Here is an 18243-nt window from a genome sequence, read left to right as displayed (position 1 = left end):
ATTGAGCTGGATGACTCTGCCCATCCTCTCAAAACAGGGAGCACGCTCAACAGAGAGAAATGTTTCTAGGTTTGGGGTAGTTATACTTTTGTCTGGGTTTCCTTTTGGACTTTAAGACTTGAATTAAAGAACAAAGGTGCCTGAAAGGAAGACTCCACTGGGCGGGCAGTGAGTTATGGAAAGGGAAGGGAGTTCTCCTGGTGTGGCAGGCTCCTTCTTTAGGAAAAGTGCAAAAAGTGGCATTCATAAACATCAGTAACCAACTGCCATCAAGTGGACCTCGGCTCATGGCGGTCTCGTGTGTGTATCAGACTAGAACTGTACTCCATAGGGTTTTAATGGCTGATTTCTTGGAAAGCAGATCACCAGGCCTTTCTTCTGAGGTGCCTCTGGGTAGATTCAAACCTACAACTTTTCAGTAACCAGCTGAGAGCAATAACCCTCAGCACCAGCTAAACCAAACCAAACCTACTGCCACTGAGTCGATTCCGACTCATAGTGACCCTATAAGACAGGGTAGAACTGCTCCGTAGAGTTTCCAAGGAGCGCCTGGTGGACTCGAACCACAGGCCTTTTGGTTAGCAGCCATAGCTCTTAATCACTGTGCCACCATGGTTTCCAGCACCACCCAGGGACTCTTTAACGAGGACAGTGGAAGCAAACATTCACTAGAGCAAGGCCACAGCCAACATTGTACTCCAAAGCTGGATTCTGGCAGGGTCACTGGGTCTTTTTGAAACACCAGCTCCCATTCCAGGCAATGTAACTGAGTCACAAAAACCACAGGACAGACACGTGTAATTCAAACCACACATATAATCTGATGAAATTGAGAAAAGGGTCTGAACCACTTTTATAGCTAGTGCCATTTTCTGACACACTAGATGTTCATCTTTCATTTTCCAGAACTTTAGCGTATAGGGTTCCAAAGTCTTTGGTCTGAAGAGAGCTTAAGCCTCCTCTCTGAATCCTATGAGGCCAGGTCTCCTCTGCAAGCCTGGTAGATTTTCACATGAAAATTAATGCCCCCAATGGTAATGCAGTGCAGCCCATCTTCTTCCTGCCAGTTGGTCTGCTGACTGGCCTGTGTGAGGGGATGATTTTCCTTCTTCAGCTCAGCCGCAGCAGTAAGAACAGGTGAGCACATTCAGGTAGCTGCACAATCCAACCCACATCCCAGCTCACAGATCTCTCACCCATTTCTGTACAAGCAGAACCTCGTCATTACTCTCCTGGACAACTACCATTTCAGAACTCTCTCTAGGTATAATCTCATCTGTTTTACCTTCCTGAATTTGTTTCTGTCTTTTATTGTATTTAAGTGGGAGTAACTATTTTAGGGAGATAAATAAAAACCTCATTAACTCCTTTGCTAGAAACCTACCAGATCGAAATGATTATCTAGAAGCAGCGGATGCCTCCCAATGGAACATATTCCAGGACCTGTTACACCTGGGGAGAGTGGTGGTTCAGTGATAGAACTTTTGCCTTTCATGCGGGAGACCAGGGTTCAGTGCTTGGCCAATACTCCTCATGTGCAGCCACCACCCATTTGTCATGTTGGCTTGTGTGCTGCTATGATGCTGGACGGGTTTCAGCAGAGCTTCCAGACTAAGTCCCACTGTGAAGACAGACCTGGCGATCTACTTCCCAAAAATCAGCCAATGAAAACCCTATGGATCATAACAGTTCTAATCTGCAATTTATTGTGGGGATGGCGCAGGACTGGGCGGCGTTTCATTCCATTGTACGTGGGGCAGCCAGGAGTCGGGCACCAAACTCTGTGACAGCTTATCACATCCACACTGTTATCCTCTTAGTACTAACTTTCACATGACGGAGCTATAAAGAGGGCTACTCAGGCCTCTCACATCAGGACAAAAGCATACATGAACTGAACATTACGTGCTCCGGGTGTCAATGAGAGGCCTTTATAAGGAGTAAAGAGCGACTAGTAACCAGCTGCCGCGGAGTCGCCTCCGCCTCACGGCCACCTCAGGTGTGTCCGAGTGGAACTGCACCACGGGGTTTTCAATGGCTGACTCTTCAGAAGGAGATCACCAGGACTTCCTTCCAAGGCATCTCTGGGTAGACTCGAACCTCCAACCTTCTGGTGCGCAGCCAAACATGTAAACTGTTCACACCACCCAGGGACTCCTTACGAAGCACAGGGGCTATCATATAGGGTTATTCAGGGTAACGGGGGATGTTTCAGTGCCATAAAACATGATTTGTGAGATAGGGCCTCTAGACACATCGTTAGAGCAGAACAGAACAAAGTCACATATCCCTCCATTCCTTCCACTCAAGTTTCGTGCAATCACAAGTATTCCCTTACCTTTATGCTGACAAAAAAATAAATCATATCTCAGGTGAAAGATGAGAGTATCCTTTGGGCCTACGTCTTCTATGCAGGTGAAAAGATGAAAAGGCAGATTCTAATCACTTGCATCAACCAGACACAAAAGAATCCTCAACTTCCTTTTGTTGACCTTATTTTCTAGGGCACTTAACTAATGGCACTTGATGGTTTCAAAATGATCCTTTCAGGCTCCCAGTGAACAACAGGGCACAGAGAGGTGAAGTATCACATACAGAGACTCGGTGAAGGTCAGTGGCAGAGGTGAACTACAACTAGGATCCCTGGTTCATCCCATTTGGGGAAGGGAGGCAGGGTGGGGGACAGAGCAAGAGAAGAGGGTGATGGAAGGAAATCCCACTGAAACACCTGCCCTGTCAGTTAAACACCCACTGAGGGACTTGTCATCTGTTCTATGACACTATCCACAAACATTCTCACGTGAATCAAGAAGGCATGTTATGTGGATGACAGAAGTCTGCTCTGTAGGGAACACCCCAGGGTCTCACCTTCATGCCACAGAGGAAGGGGCCCCAGGGCAATCCGAGGGCAAGGCTGTGCTTCCCACTCCCCTCAAGTATCCTATAGCTAGCTCTCTCATTCAATTACCAAGGAAAATCTCAAACCGAAGGCCACGAGGCGAGAGTTTATCATTACGTTTACTCAATCCAACCACACACGTGAAAGTGAAAGAGAAAAGGAGGCACGTGTACTTGTGTGCATGCGTGTTACTGTGATTACATGTAAAGAAACAGTCACCCGCTCACCCCTTCCTTAGGTCCCCAAAGCCCTTCGTTCCTGCCCACAGAGGGCTCCTCTGGGCTTGGGAGGGAAGACCTGAAGCTTGACTGGATTCAGCTCCCAATCCTCACTTGGCCCAGATTATGCTCTACTAAGAACTCGAGCACTTTATGCTCATGCCTCCTGAAAAGCAAAATGGGACGGACAGAAAGTCCACGTTAAACAAGCCGACCATGTGGTTCCAGGGCAGACAGGCAAGTGGCAGGGCTCTGCCCCTCTGAAAAGGCAGACCCACTTTGACGTTGCTTTCCTTCATATGCAAAAACAGCTGCAGAGAGTACTGGCTTAAGTTCCTACTGGGCCAGAAGCTCTGGGCTTTGGGAGGAGAGCAATTCATCAGACAGAAACCCCAGGGGGTGGCTCTCCCTGCACTCTGTCCTCATAGTCCTGAAAATCAGAGGCCTGGTGCATGGCAGGCCAGAGGACCATGGGACTCAGACCATGTCCGCTATGGCTTCTGGTTGTTCTCTGGGAAAACTGTGAGGTCTGTGTTTCGGGGAAAGTGGCCAACTTTTAAAACATGTTAAAGGTCACCTGTTTAATATTAAAATTACATTGCAAAGAATGAAGGCGTGGCTATTTGAGGAAGTGGAAACAACAACTGTGAGGCCTCCACTCAATTTAGGAGCTGAAAAATATTTGCAAGTGAAAGATTAATACATGACTGTATGTACATATTCCTATCTGCCTATCTAGGAATATAAACACATTCACGTGCGCACATACAGAGACATCCTCTAACCATATCAAAAATAAGAAAGACCTGATGTAAAGAATGCTTTAACATAAGCATGAATTCTAGTATCCTCCAGCTGTTTCTATTCCCAACCCTGCCTCACTCTGAATTGATCTTTAATGACCATGCTCTCCCATTTATTCAAGACAATTTTAACTCTGTGTGAAAATCCCTGCTAAGGAGAGCCCAGAAGCCCTGGTGGAGCAACAGTGAAGTGCTAAGTCAAAGGTTGGAGGTTTGAATCCACCCATGCTCCGTGGGAGAAAAGACCTGGTGATCTGCTCCCATAAAGATTACAGCCTAGAAAACCTTACGGGGCAGTTCTGCTGTCACATGGTGTTGCTATGAGTTGGAATAGACATGGCAGCACCCAACAAGGCAAGCTCGCCAGTGACCAAGGCTCGTTGGCCAAGGTGTGAGGAATGCGACCAGGAACACCAAATCCCTACTCTGTCAGGCAATGCCCCTGTCACCGTGGGCCTTTATCCCCAGTAACTGCCTCCCAGGGTTTTGAGAAATCATAGACCAAGGATAAGAACATTTTGATAGCAACAATGACCAATGCCTGAAGCCATTCTTTTGCACTAAAAGGATCTATGTCTAATCTGACCAGGAAATGAAGAATGGCCTCCTGCTTTCTGAACCCTCTAGAAATGGGTTTCTCGAGGCTAGTTACTCACATTTCCCCTTTAGTGAACTGGTGAGCTGGGAGGTGGCACTCAGCACAAACGCAGGCACCCTCCTGGCCAACCCACTGCAGGGCTGGGCTTTACCTGTTTCCGTAAGTCCTGAGCCGACCGATGCTGAGGGGAGTGGTGGTGGGTAGCAGCGAGCCCCTTGGCGGAGGAGCCCATGGAGGGGGCTGCTGGGGGGTGGGTTGTGGAGGTTGGCTCCCTGCGGCTGTCAGCCCGGTGATCACTGTGCTTCTCCTTCCCAGGAGTGGCCTCTTTGCTTTTGTGTTTCTGAACAGGTTCTTTCTCCCGTGTCGACCTGGTGGAACCATTGAAAACTAGAACGAGAGGAGAAATGGAGAACAAAGTCACCACATTAACTAGACTACCACAACCATGGTAATGACACTTCCTTAAGACAAAAAAGAATCAGAAAAAGAAAACATTTTGGTGAAACATCGAGTATCTTACATTCTCAAGGGAAGCCCCAAATCAAAACACAACCACCACTAAAACAAACTACAGGAATAATCCTAAACAGGCAGACACAAAAACATATCCTAGGAATTATTTGCTTTGGCTGATGCAACGGAAAACTCCATTTTAAAAATTCCCTAGCAGCCCTCCGAGTATCAACACCACACCTTCCACATAAAGAGAAAAATTAAACTGAGGAAAATAACACAAATATTCACATTCCGAGAGAATAACCACATTTCCTATAAACATACCGGGATCCTGAACAAAAAGTAAGTTATGCCCTCAGGTTTACAAGTTAAGCATTTCGGGTCAGGTAGGCAGCGTGTTGCCTCACCCGACCTGTGGATGACAACATGGCAGGGAGGAGGGTCAGGCACACACAGACAACGTTCTTGCTTTGTAAGTTAGAAGAGTAACAATAGCTAATGTTTATTAAGTGCATTCTGCCTTTCGGTCCTCTGAACTTGGTCCTCTAAACAATCCTGCGAGTCAGGACATTATCATCAGGCCAATTTTGAAGATGAAAAGTCAGGCCTGCGGTGGGAGCACCCTACACGAGCAGTGAGCAGGTCCCCCTGCCTCCCAAGCCCACCCCTGCCCTCTTTCCCCACTCCTCAGAGGCTGATACTTGTTGTCAGGTGCCTTCCGACTTAGAGCAACCCTACGAGACAGAGTGGAACTGCCCTATAGGGTTTCCAAGGCTGGAATCTTTATGGAAGCAGACTGTCATCTTTCTTTTCAGCTGGTGGGTTAGAACCACTGACTTGTTGGTTAGCAGCCCAGTGCTTAAGCACTCAGCCACCAGGGCTCCTTCAGAGCCTGCCACCAGGCTCAATCTTCAGATCATGTGTCAGACCAGATCCTAGTCAATTTGGCACCTTACATCAAAAGACAGCAGTGACACACAGGGTTTGAACAGGTTTCTATAAGCGTCCCCAGTGAGTTACCTTGCTGAGTAGGTTTTCTCTTCTACTTTACAGCTGGGACTTACAATCCCCGGCAGATTCCTGGCACCCAGCCCCTCCATGGAATAACTGAATCTTTCCTGTCTGTCCTGTTCGCACCCGCAGGTTCAGTCATGCAACCTCAAGCAGCCCTAGCCCATCTGCCTACTTCATCCTTAGGGAAAAAGGAGGGCCGACCCTTCCTCTGTCTGCTCTGCCCCTTGACCATTAGGTAGCCTGGGAAGCTACAATGTGCTACTGCAGGCCTTTATTCCATGCTCTAGGGCATTTCAAGTCAGGGGGAGCCTTAGAAGTCACTGTCTCTAATGGTGTTGTATCTGGCCACTGAACCAACCAGGATTAATTCCAGATAGAGAACTCACTGCTGGGGCAAGCCAGCTGTAAAGAAAAAATTCTTCCTTCTTTGAGTTAAAATCTCTTCCTGCTGGCTTCAGGAAGCAGGAGTGCAATCTTGCCTCCATCGACCTGCCCTCACTACAACTGAAAAACAACTACCATACCCTTTTGTAGGGCCCCCCCTTCTCCGCAGTGTCCAGACCCACCTCCTTCAACCACCTTCTCTTTCACATTATTTGTTACCAGTTGTATCAGCTGCCCAGGAGTACATTCTGACTCACGAGGATCTCCGGCAGGCACAGAACTGTGCTTCACAGGGTTTCCAATTGTGCTTTAGGTAAAAGTTTACAGCTCAAGCTAATTTCTCATACAAAAATGTATACAAATATTGTTATGTGACACTAACAATCCCTATAATGTGACGCCACATTCCCCCTTTCCACCCCGGGTTTCTCATGTCCATTCAACCAGCTCCTATCCCTCTCTGCCTTCTCATCCCCCAAACGGTTGGGACTGCCAATTTAATTTCATGTATCTGACTTAAGAAGGACCGTCTTCATGAGTATTATGTTCTACAGTCCAGTCTTATCTTTGACTTGAAGAGTTAGCTTTGGGAATGGCTTTAGACCTGGGTTGACGGTGAGGTCGAAGGCCATGTATTCTGGGGTTCGTCCAGTCTCAGTCAAGACATTAAGTTTGATCTTTTTGCATGAATTTGAGTTCTGCACCACACTTTTCTCCTGCTCCATTAGGGACTCTCTTTTGTGTTCCCTGTCAGGGCGGTCATTGGTAGTAGTCGGGTACCATCTAGTTCTTCCGGTCTCAGCCCCATGGGGTCTCTGGTTTATGTGGCCCTCTTGTCTCTTGGGCTAATATTTTCCTTGTGTCTTTGGTGTTCTTCATTCTCCTTTGTTCCAGGTGGGTTGAGACCAATTGATGCATCTTAGATGGTGACTCACTAGCTTTTAAGACCCCAGAGATCACTCACCAAAGAGGAATACAGAACATTTTCTTAATAAACTTTGTTATGCGAATCGACCTAGATGTCCCTCATAACGATGGTCCACAGATCCTTGCCCCTGCTACTCTGTCCCCCAAAGTGTTTGACTGTGTTCAGGAAACTTCTTAGCTGATGGTTTAGTCCAGTTGTGCTGACTTCCCCTGCACTGTGTGTTGTCTTTCCCTTCACCTGAGATATTTCTTGTGTACTATCTAGTTAGTGAATTCCCCTGTCCTCCCACCCCACACTCCTAATCATCAACGAATGTTTTCGTCCATGTTTAAACACTGAGTTCTTACAATAGTGGTCTCATACAGTATTTGTCCTTTTGTGGCTGACTAATGTCACTCAGCATAATCCCTTTCAGATTCATCCATGTTGTGAGATGCTTCTCAGATTCGCCACTGCTCTTTATCATTGTGTGGTATTCCATTGTGTGAATATATAGTAATTTGTTTATCCCCTCATCTGTTGATGGGCATGAGGTTGTTTATATCTTTCTGCTATTGTGAAAGTGCTGCAATGAACATGAATGTGCATCTATTCGTGTGACAGCTCTTATTTTTCTAGGATATATTCCAAGGACTGGGATTGCTGGATCATACGGTACTTCTACTTCTAGCTTTTTAAGTTAAGGGCCAAATCAATGTCCAAAGTGCTTATACCATTTTATGTTGCCACTGCAGTATGTAAGTGTTCCAGTCTCTCCAAAACTTCAACATTTATTATTTTGTGTTTATTGGATTAGTGGTAGCCTTGATGGGCTGAGATGGTATCTCACTGTAGTTTTGATTTGCATTTCTCTAATGGCTAATGATCGTAAGCATTTCCTCATGTATGTGTTAGGAATATCTTCTTTGGTGAACTGTCCCTATTCTTTGCCCAGTTTTTAACTGGGTTGTCTTTCTGATGTTGAGGTTTTGCAGTATCTTGTAGATTTCCGAGATTAGACCCTGATCAGTTATGTCATAGCCAAACTTCTTTTTCCCAGTCTTTAGGTTGTCTTTTTACTCTTTCGGTGAAGTCTTTTCATGACAATTAAGTGCTTGATTTTTAGAAGCTCCCAATTATCTACTTTCTCTACTGGTGTTTGTGCACTGTTAGTTATGGTTTGCATTCTGTTTATGCCATGTATTAGGGCTCTTAACATTGTCCCTATATTTTTCTTCCATGATCTTTATCGTTTATATTTAGGTCTTTTAACCTTTTTGAGTTGGTTTTTGTGCATAGTATGACATATGGGTCTTGTTCATTTATTTTATAGCTGGATATCCAGTTATGCCAGCACCATTTGTTAAAGAGACTTCTCTTCCCCCATTTAACAGACGTTGGGCCTTCGTCAAATATAAGGTGCTCGTAGGTAGATAAGTTTACAATGGAATTCTCAATATTGTTCTACTGGTCTATGTATCTGTTCTCGTACCAGTACCAGGCTGTTTAGACTACCGTGGCAGTATAATAGGTTCTAAAATCTGGTAGTGTGAAGGCCTCCCTCTTTGTTCTTCTTCAGTAATACTTATCTCAGGCCTCTTCCCTCTCCATATGAAGTTGGTGGTTTGTTTCTCCATCTCATTAAAAACTGTCATTGGAATTTGGAAACAGATCGCATTGTATCTATAGATCGCTTTGGGTGGAATAGACATTTTTACAATGTTGAGTCTTCCTATCCACGAGCAAGGTATGTTTTTCCACTTATGTAGGTCCCTCTTGATTTTCTGCAGTAGTGTCTTGTAGTTTTCTTTGTAAAGGCCTTTTAAGTCTCTGGTTACGTTTATTCCTAAGTAGTTTATTTTCTTGGGGGCTACTGTAAATGCTATTGTTTGGTAATTTCCTCTTTGAAGTTCTCTTTGTCGGTGTAGAGGAATCCAACTGATTTTTGTATGTTTATCTTATATCCCGATACTTTGCTGAACTCTTGTATTAGTTCCAGTAGTTTTCTTGTGGATTCTTTGGGGTTCTCTGCGTATAAGATCGTATCATTTGCAAATAGGGATACTTTTACTTCTTCCTTACCAATTTAGATGCCCTTTATTTCTTTTCCTTGCCTTACTGCTCTGGCTAGGGCCTCCAGCACAATGTTGAGTAAGAGCGGTGATAAAGGGCATTCCTGTCTGGTTCTTGTTTTCAAAGGGAATGCTTTCAGACTCTATTTAGAATGATGCTGGCTTTGCATAAATGCCCTTTATTAAGTTGAGAAATTTCCCTTCTATTTTGCAGAGAGTTTTTACCATGAACAGGTATTGGCCTTTGTCAAAGGCCTTTTCTGCATCAATTGATAAGGTTATGTGGCTCTTCTCTTTTGTTTTATTTATGTGATGTGTTAGACTGATTGTTTTTCTAATGTTGAACCATCTCTGCATACCTGATATGAATCTCACACAGTCATGGAAATTATTTTTTTGTTGTGTTGTTGAATTCCATTGGCTAGAATTTTGTTGAGGATTTTTGCATCTATGTTCATGAGGGGTATTTGTCTATAATTTTCTTTTTGTGTGTTGTCTTTAGCTGGTTTTGGTTTCAGGGTTATGCTGGCTTCATAGAATGAGTCTGGGAGTATTCCATCCTTTTCTATGCTCTGAAATACCTTTAGTAGTAGTGGCATTAACTCGTCTCTGAAAGTTGGTAGAATTCTCCAGTGAAGCCATCAGGGCCGGGGCTTTTCTTTGTTGGGAGTTTTGTAATTACTTTTTCAATCTTCTCTTTTGTTATACATTTATTTAGTTGTTCTACCTCTATTTGTGTTAAATTTAGGTAGGTAGTGTGTTTCTAGAAATTTGTCCATTTCCTCTAGGTTTTCAAATTTGTTGGAGTAAAATTTTTCACAATGTTCTGATTCTTTTAATTGCAGTTGGATCTATTGTATCACCCATTTCATTTCATATTTGGGTTATTTGCTTCCTCTCCTGTTTTTCTTTTGTCAGTTTTGCCAATGGCTTATCAGTTTGTTGACCTGGAGAATGTTCCATGTGTGTCTAAAAAGAAAGTATACTTGGCTGCTGTTGGGTGGAGTTATTTTGTTTATGTTTATGAGATCAAGTTGGTTGACTGTGGCATTTAAATTTTCCCTGTCTTTATTTGGAAACCCTGGTGGTGTAGTGGTTAAGTGCTATGGCTGCTAACCAAAAGGTCGGCAGTTTGAATCCACCAGACATTTCTTGTAAACTCTATGGGGGCAGTTCTGTTATGTCCTATAGGGTTGCTATGAGTGGGTATCAACTAGACAGGAGTGGGTCTTTTTTTTTTTTTTTTTTTTTTTGTCTTTATTGAGCTTTCTGGATATTTTGTCCTTCACCGACAAGTGGTATGTTGACGTCTCCAACTATTATTGTGGCGCTATTTCTCTTTTCAGTGATGCTGAAGAGTTTTTGTTTTATGTACTTATATGGAGCCCTGTCATTGGGTACAGAAACATTTATCATGGTTATATCCTCCTGATATATTGATCCTTTAATCATTGTATAGTGTCCTTCCTTATCCTTTGTGGTTGATTTTGCTTTAAAGTCTATTTTGTCAGGGACTAATACTGCTATTTTTTTTTTTTTTTTTTTTTTTTTTGGTGATTGTTTGCTTGATATGTTTTTTTCCATCCTTTGAGTTTTAGTTTGTGACTTTGACTCTAAGGTGTGTCTCTTATAGGCAGGATATAGAAGTATCTTGTTTTTTTTTTTTTTTTTAATCCATTCTGCTACTCTCTCTTCATTGGTACTTTTAGTCCATTTACGTTCAGTATAAGAATGGATATTAGATATGAGTTTAGTGCTGTCATCTTGATGTCTTTTTTTTGTTGTTGTTGCTGACAAGCTTCTTTGTTCCACTTAATTTTCTGTGCAGAGTTATTTTTCTTTACGTATTTTCATCTTTTTCATTGTTGCTGATTTTGTATTTGCTGAGTCTTTATGTTTATTTTGATATGTAGGATTGTTAGTTGCCTTTGTGGTTACCTTAATGTTTTTTATCTCTAATTTTCTAAGTTTAAACCAATATTTTATTTCTTGATATTGCTTTGACTTCCTCTCCATATGAAAGTTCAAAGACTACATTATTCAATCCCTTTTTTTGTTGTTTGTTTTAATGTCATCTCTTACATATTCACGTCTTTTTTTTTTTTTTTTTTCATTCTTTTAGCTTTTATTTATTTTTATGACTCCCTTATCTGGATTTACATCCAGTTGTTCTGTCCTTTGTTCTAGCCTTGGGTTGTTAACTTATGTTATTGGTTCTCTAACCAGAGGTCTCCCTTTAGTATTTGCTGTAATTTCGGTTTGGTTTTTACAAATTCCCTTAACTTCTGTTTATCTGGAAATGCCCTTTCACTATCATATTTGAGAGACAGTTTTGCTGGGTATATAATTCTTGGCTGGCAATTTTTTTCATTCAGGGCTTTATATATGTCATCCCATTGCCATCTTGCCTACATGGTTCCTGCTGAGTAGTCAGAGCTTAGTCTTACGGACTCTTGTTTGTAGATGACTTTTCTTTTATCCCTAGCCACTCTTAAAATTCTCTTTTTTATTTTTCAAGTTTGATTATGTCTGGGTGGCTTTCTTTAGGAATCTACCCTGTATGGGGTTCGATAAGTTTCTTGGACAGATATCTTCTAATCTTTCACAGTATCAGGGAAGTCTTCTGCCAACAAATCTTCAATGTTCTCTCTGTATTTTCTGTTATTCCCCCGTTGTGGAACTCCAATCACTCGTAGATTATTTCTCTTGATAGATCCCACATAATTCTTATGGTTTGTTGATTTTTTTTTAATTCTTTTATCTGATTTTTCCTCAAATAAGTTGGTTTCAAGTGCTTTATCTTTATTCTCACTAATTCTGACTTCTATTGCCTCAATTCTGCTCCTATGACTTTCTACTGAGTTGTCTAATTCTGAAATTTGACTGTTAATCTTTTGAATTTCTGTTTGCTGTCTCTCTACGGATTCTTGTAGTCTGTTAAATTTGTCATTATGTTCCTCTATTGCTCTGTCTGTCTGTTCCTTGGCTTGGTCTGCCTATTGCCTGATCTATTGAAAAGCTCTGTATATTGATCTTTCAAATTCTACCTCTGGTAATTCCAAGAAGTTCTCTTCCTCCGGGAGGTTGCTTGGTTTTTTATTTGGTTTGCCTGCTGAAGCCATCCTGGTCTGCCTCTTTATGTGACTTGATATTGACTGTTGTCTCCAAGCCATCAGTAAGTTATCATATGTTTGCTTACTGTGTCCTAGCTTCTTGTTTTGTTTTGATACGCCCAAATAGGCTCATCATGTGAGCTACTTTGATTATTGGTGTCTTTGAAGCATTCACATCCTATCACCAGGTGGTCAGAGCTGTTACGAGGTATGTGAGCCCAAGAGTCTGTTTACTTTTCTTGTGTGCATTCAGCTCAGGCGTTCAGGTCATCAGTTACCAGATGTGTGGTGCGGGCTCTCACCTACAGTCCTAGACAGGCAGGGCTACATAGGGGTGACTGAAGTAGGCACAAGTATCTGGCTGCAGTAGGGAGTTATGTGCTGAGCAAGGAAGAGGTTGGGAGGCACTACTTATTCTCAAACCTCTGTCATGGGTAGCTGTGTGGAGTGGATAGAGCCACTAGTCTTCAGGCCCCTGTAGGGGGTAGGTGAGGACCTGCTTAATGGGCAGGGTGGTGTCAAATGTCATGAATCTGACACTCCCCCTTAGATATTGCAGTTAAAAAAATAGGCTTCAGGTATTTACCCTGTTGTACTGTGTTAATAATAATTATGCAAAGCTAAACAAAACTGCCAAAACTTAGGTTTGAACCAGGGACCTTTAGATCTTCAGTCTAACGCTCTCCGAACTGAGCTATTTGGTTAAGAGCTATGGCTGCTAACCAAAGGGTCTACAATTCCAACCCACCAGGCACTCCTTGGAAGCTCTATGGGGCAGTTCTACTCTGTCTTATAGAGTCACTATGAGTCGGACTTGTCTGCAGTGGGTTTGGTTTTTTTGGTTTACTGTGTTAATGAGAGACTACCTGTTGAAATGGTACCACATAGGTCTATGCAGGAGTGAAAGGCATTCAACGTCCATGAGCCCTTTATTCCTGTGCCTAGGCAAAGAGGCTGTGCCTGCACTGGTAACCCAGGGCAGGGGAGCTGGCAAATTATTTTTTCCTGTTTGGTAATTTGTTTCCTCTCCAAAGCCAGGAGAATGGCTCGAAACACTCGACAGGTGCCACTTCCAGCCCAGGGAGTGCATCAATCATTGAAGCCTAACCAGGATTGAGGCCGAGCAGGAAGGGGGCAGGTAAATGGGAGAGAGGTACTTCCCAGAGAGAGGAAGGGTCGTTTTGACCACAAACAGCAGGTAAGACGCCTGCACTTAACTTTTGCAGATTCACTGCTGCTTCTCCTTGGTTCTGAAGGCTTGCCCAGTACGGAAAACACATCCCAAGCACTACTGCTAGCTTCAGCCCATGCACGCCAGCCGATGCAGCATGCAGGGTGCCAGCCAGGAAAGGTCTGGCAAGTCCTTGCTGCTTCTGAACTGTCCCTCCCTCGCCCTGATGCTCAGTGCAACTCCTCAACTTTGTCTTTGATATTAAGGGCTCCTAAATTGTCATACGGAAACCCTGGTGGCGTAGTGGTTAAGTGCTACGGCTGCTAACCAAAGGGTTGGCAGTTCGAATCCACCAGGAGCTCCTTGGAAACTCTATGGGGCAGCTCTACTCTGTCCTATAGGGTCACTATGAGTTGGAATCGACTCGACGGCACTGGGTTTGGTTTTTGGTCTAGATTGTCATATATAATTGATTCGCTTGTTTTATTGGGTCTTTGCTGTAACAGGGACCACAGGAAGTGTCTGACTACTCCACCATCTCGGCCCCGCCCCCTCCACAAGGTTTTCACAATGGCTTTGATCTTCTGGAAGCAGATCGCCATGTCCTTCTTACAAGGCACGTCTGAGCGGACCTGAACCTCCAACCTTTAAGTTAACATCCAATTGCGTTAAACACGTGCACCACTCATACGTGTTGCATGTGTTCTCCCCTTGTTTATCATCTGCTTTTGTTATGGTGCTAAAACTTTGCCTTTATGCTCTGAAAACCTCTGTATGTTGAGAATCATAAAATATTCCTCTGAGTTTCCTTCTAATCATTTCCTGATCCAATCTCTCACATTTAATTCTTTAATCTACTCAGTATTATTTTGTCTATGGTTGTAAGATAGATTTACATTTTCCATACCTAGAAAACTACTTCCAAACTATATATTCGTAATACAGTTTAAATAATGAAGAAAAGGCCACATCATGCCAAAAGATGGTATATGAGCCTGTGCTGTACCACGTTCTACTGGATAGTCTCAGTTATGTAGAAAATGGAGAGCTTTAAATGGTTGCCATTTATTCTAAGTATAAGTAACTACACATTGTCAGAAACCATCAATCATACCCAAGCTGGCAGTCTCTGTGCTTGCTTTCAAGACAAATTAAAAGCAACATCCATAAGAAGTCATTCTTCAATGTGATTAAAAATCAAGCCAAGGAACGTGAGTCTAGGCAATTCTTGACCATTCACCAATTTTCTACAGCAGTAAACACAGCTCCTTTGTCAAAAGACAGCATGAGTAGGTTTTGTTTTTTCAATCTCCTATTATTTCATACTTCTGTTTTGTTATGGCCACTGAGGCTGCCTCACGGTGCAGCCTGCTATTAAGGAAGCACCAGTTCTCTAATTACTTCTCCTTGTTCGGTTAAAAAAAAAAAAAAAATCCCCCCCCCTCCCCGCTTTGGGTCCCTTCACACACTCATACTTGCAGTTCAATTCCCAGCCCTCTTGTCTTACACTGGGCAAGTTATTTAATCCTCAGTTGGTTCTTCTGTAGATTGGGGATAACAAATACTCACTTGCTGGGTCAAGTTGGGAACTAAATGATAAAGTATGTAGTACAAGGTCAAGCACAATGTCTAGGATTCAGTCAGCAGTCAAAATCTGGGAGACGTTATTACGCCCCATCTGAAAGCGCAATCTCAGGTTACCACAAAATCAGACTGTGGCCAGATCTATGGGCCCCTCTTCTGCCTCCTATCCCTTCCTGTACGTACAGTATAAACAAAGGACAATCATATGGCTGGCCTGCGCAAGACCCACCACAGCCTCTTATTGCTGCAGGTCGTTAACTCCAACGCTAATCATCACTGCCATGCTCCCCCCACCAGTACCCTCTATAGGCGTCAGTACCTTCTATAGGCATCACCAGAAAAGCCCAGCAGAGCCACCATTTGTCCCCAGGGCTTCCCCACTGCCTACCAATATTCCTTCCGTGGAACTGCTATTCTGCAGCTCATCAGTGGCTCCTGTGTCTGCAGACACTTGGTGGACGCAGAGACCTTTCATGGGACGTGCTAGGTCAAAACTATTTTCATAATAGCACTAAGGCATTACTACTTGCCTTTTCACTGTGCTAGTATCTGCGCTGATGGTGCAAAAAAACAAAAGTTGGTTAGTCATCCAAACCAAAAAACCAAACCCGTTGCTGTTGATCCAATTCTGACTTAGAGCAACCCAACAGGACAGAGTAGAAGTGCCTCATAGGGTTTCCAAGGAGTGCCTGGTGGATTCGAACTGCCAATCTTTTGGTCAGCAGCTTAAGCTCTTAACTTGCACCAACAGGGCATGAGGGAGATGCAAATCAAAGCCACAAAATAACACTCAACCAGGGCAGCTAGAATTAAAAAAAAAAAAAAAAATGATAATAACAAGCGTTGACAAGGATGTGGAATGTGGAATCCTCACACAGTGCTGGTGGTAATGTTAAAAACTGTCTGGTAGTTCCTCAAAATGTGAGAGTAACTATGTTACCCAGTAATGCCATTTCTAGATATTTATCCAAGAGAAATAAGAACACATGTCCACGTGAAAACTTATACACAAACATTCACAGCAGCGTTATTCAAAATAGCGAAAAAAAAAGAAGCAACCCCAAATGCTCATCTACTGAATGGATAAATAAAACGTAGTGTGTATCTATACAATGGATATAATCTATACACTACTCCATTCAATGGAGTATTAGTCAACTATGAGAAGGAATGAAGTCCTAACACATGCCACAACTTGGATGAACTTTGAAGACATGCTGAATGACAGAAGACAGACACAAAAGACGAGACGCTGTATGATTTTATTTATATGAAACGTCCAGAACAGGCAAATGCACTGAGATAAAAAGTAGAACTGTGACTGCCTGGAACTGGGGAGCTCCGGAGAAAATGAGGAGTGACTGCTAACGTGTCTGAAGTTTCTTCGCGAAGTGATGAAAATGTTCTATAGCTGACTGCACCAATTGCTGTACAACTCTGAATACAGAACTAAAACTCATTTGATTATATACCACAAATGGGTAAATTATATGGTATACGTCAGCTTAAAAAGAAAAACAAAGCTAAGTACAACTGCTGATACCTTAGCACAAATCAAGGCAGTGACACACCGAACTACACTAGCGGTCATTGTGTTCCTCACCACCTGGCACCAACAGTTTACTAAAAAGGAAAGACGCCAGTTTCGTTTACAAATGCCCTTGATGAAGCAGCATGAACTGTTAATAGTATTAAGTCCTGGCCCTTGAGTACACACACTCTGTGTGACGCAACGCCAAGTACACAAGAAGCACTTCTCTAGCATGTATGAGGACCGCCTCCAGGAAAAAGCTGGGAGCAATTGTTTATGTTCTAAGTTAGCTGTTCTTTCACGGAATGCCATTTCTATTCTAAAGAAGCACCGATCAGCTATAGTGAGTGAGACTTGGTTATTTGGCAGCCATCCTGTCTCTTAAATAAATTTTTTGTTGCCAATGATGGAATACGTGCTTTCAAACAAAATTAGAAATTTTGGAAAACGTGGTATCTGCCACCATGCGTCTGACAGCCTCTCAGTATGTGAAGGCTTTCCTGATGAGATCGGTGGCAATGTGATTCTTTGACACTGTATAAATCAAGGTCCTGACAATTGGAAGATCTACGTAACTCAACCCCAAAAATACTAAACACGTTGCCGCTGAGTCGATTCCAACTCACAGCGACCCCACAGGACAGAGAACTGCCCCATAGGGTTTCCAAGGGGTGCCTGGTGGATTTGAACTGCTGACCTTTTGGTTAGCAGCCATAGCTCTTAACCACTACACCATCAGGGTTTCCCTACGTAACTCAGTAAACGATTATTTCCAGATGACCAATGTGTGAAGTCACAAAATCGGGCATGGGTAAACGATCTCTTCAAAATGCAAGAGAGACCAAAGGCTTTCAATGTCAGAAGAGTATGAAAACTTCAGTGATACGGGTTCAGGTTCCCATAGCAAGTCACCTTTAAGAAAATTCCACCTGTTGAGTCTAGGTGTAATATCATAGAATAGAACATACCTAAAGACATATGTTCCCTAGGCACGTTTTCATCATGCACTTAAAACAGTATATTTCCAAGAGACTGTCTGAAGAGTCTAGTTATCTTCTATTAAGCCACACATGAAAGAGATTTGCAAAAACATAAAACTATATCAACTCTTCTCACTTGTAACAGATCTATGTGCTATTTTTAAGGTAACAAATATTAAGCATAGGAAGGAGTTCTGAGACAAAAAAAAAAAGTCAGAGATCCATTGGTTTCAAGAGGCTTTGATGGACCTTTGGGCTTATTCTAACACAACACCTACACCCCAGCCTCCAAAGATGCTCAGGCTCTGAGATGACGCTACCTAAATCTTAACCCAACAAAGTCATTTTGCTAACCATCTGACCTTGGGCTGGTTACCTGCCCAAGCTTTAGTTTCCCCATGTGTAAAAATGGAGATGATAATAGTATCTACCTTACAGGGGATTTGAGGATTTTTTTTTTGAGGACTCAGTGAGGAAATAACCTAGAAAGGGGCTCAGTGCGGCACTGGACAA

The 18243-nt window shown here is 43.0% G+C and overlaps 1 protein-coding gene across 4 annotated transcripts in view; it reads right to left on the bottom strand.

Moving 5' to 3' along the window:
• Positions 1 to 18243, bottom strand: part of JARID2 (jumonji and AT-rich interaction domain containing 2) — a 317022-nt gene that overhangs the window by 33768 nt on the left and 265011 nt on the right. For all 4 annotated transcript variants that reach the window (XM_049884288.1, XM_049884305.1, XM_049884315.1 and 1 more), the window contains one exon: positions 4670 to 4905. In XM_049884288.1, coding sequence (XP_049740245.1) covers positions 4670 to 4905 — 236 coding nt within the window. The remainder of the gene's footprint in view (positions 1 to 4669; positions 4906 to 18243) is intronic.

The sequence above is a fragment of the Elephas maximus genome, chromosome 1, assembly GCF_024166365.1.
Source record: "Elephas maximus indicus isolate mEleMax1 chromosome 1, mEleMax1 primary haplotype, whole genome shotgun sequence".
Taxonomy (NCBI): domain Eukaryota; kingdom Metazoa; phylum Chordata; class Mammalia; order Proboscidea; family Elephantidae; genus Elephas; species Elephas maximus.
This window is presented reverse-complemented; position numbering and strand designations above follow the sequence as displayed.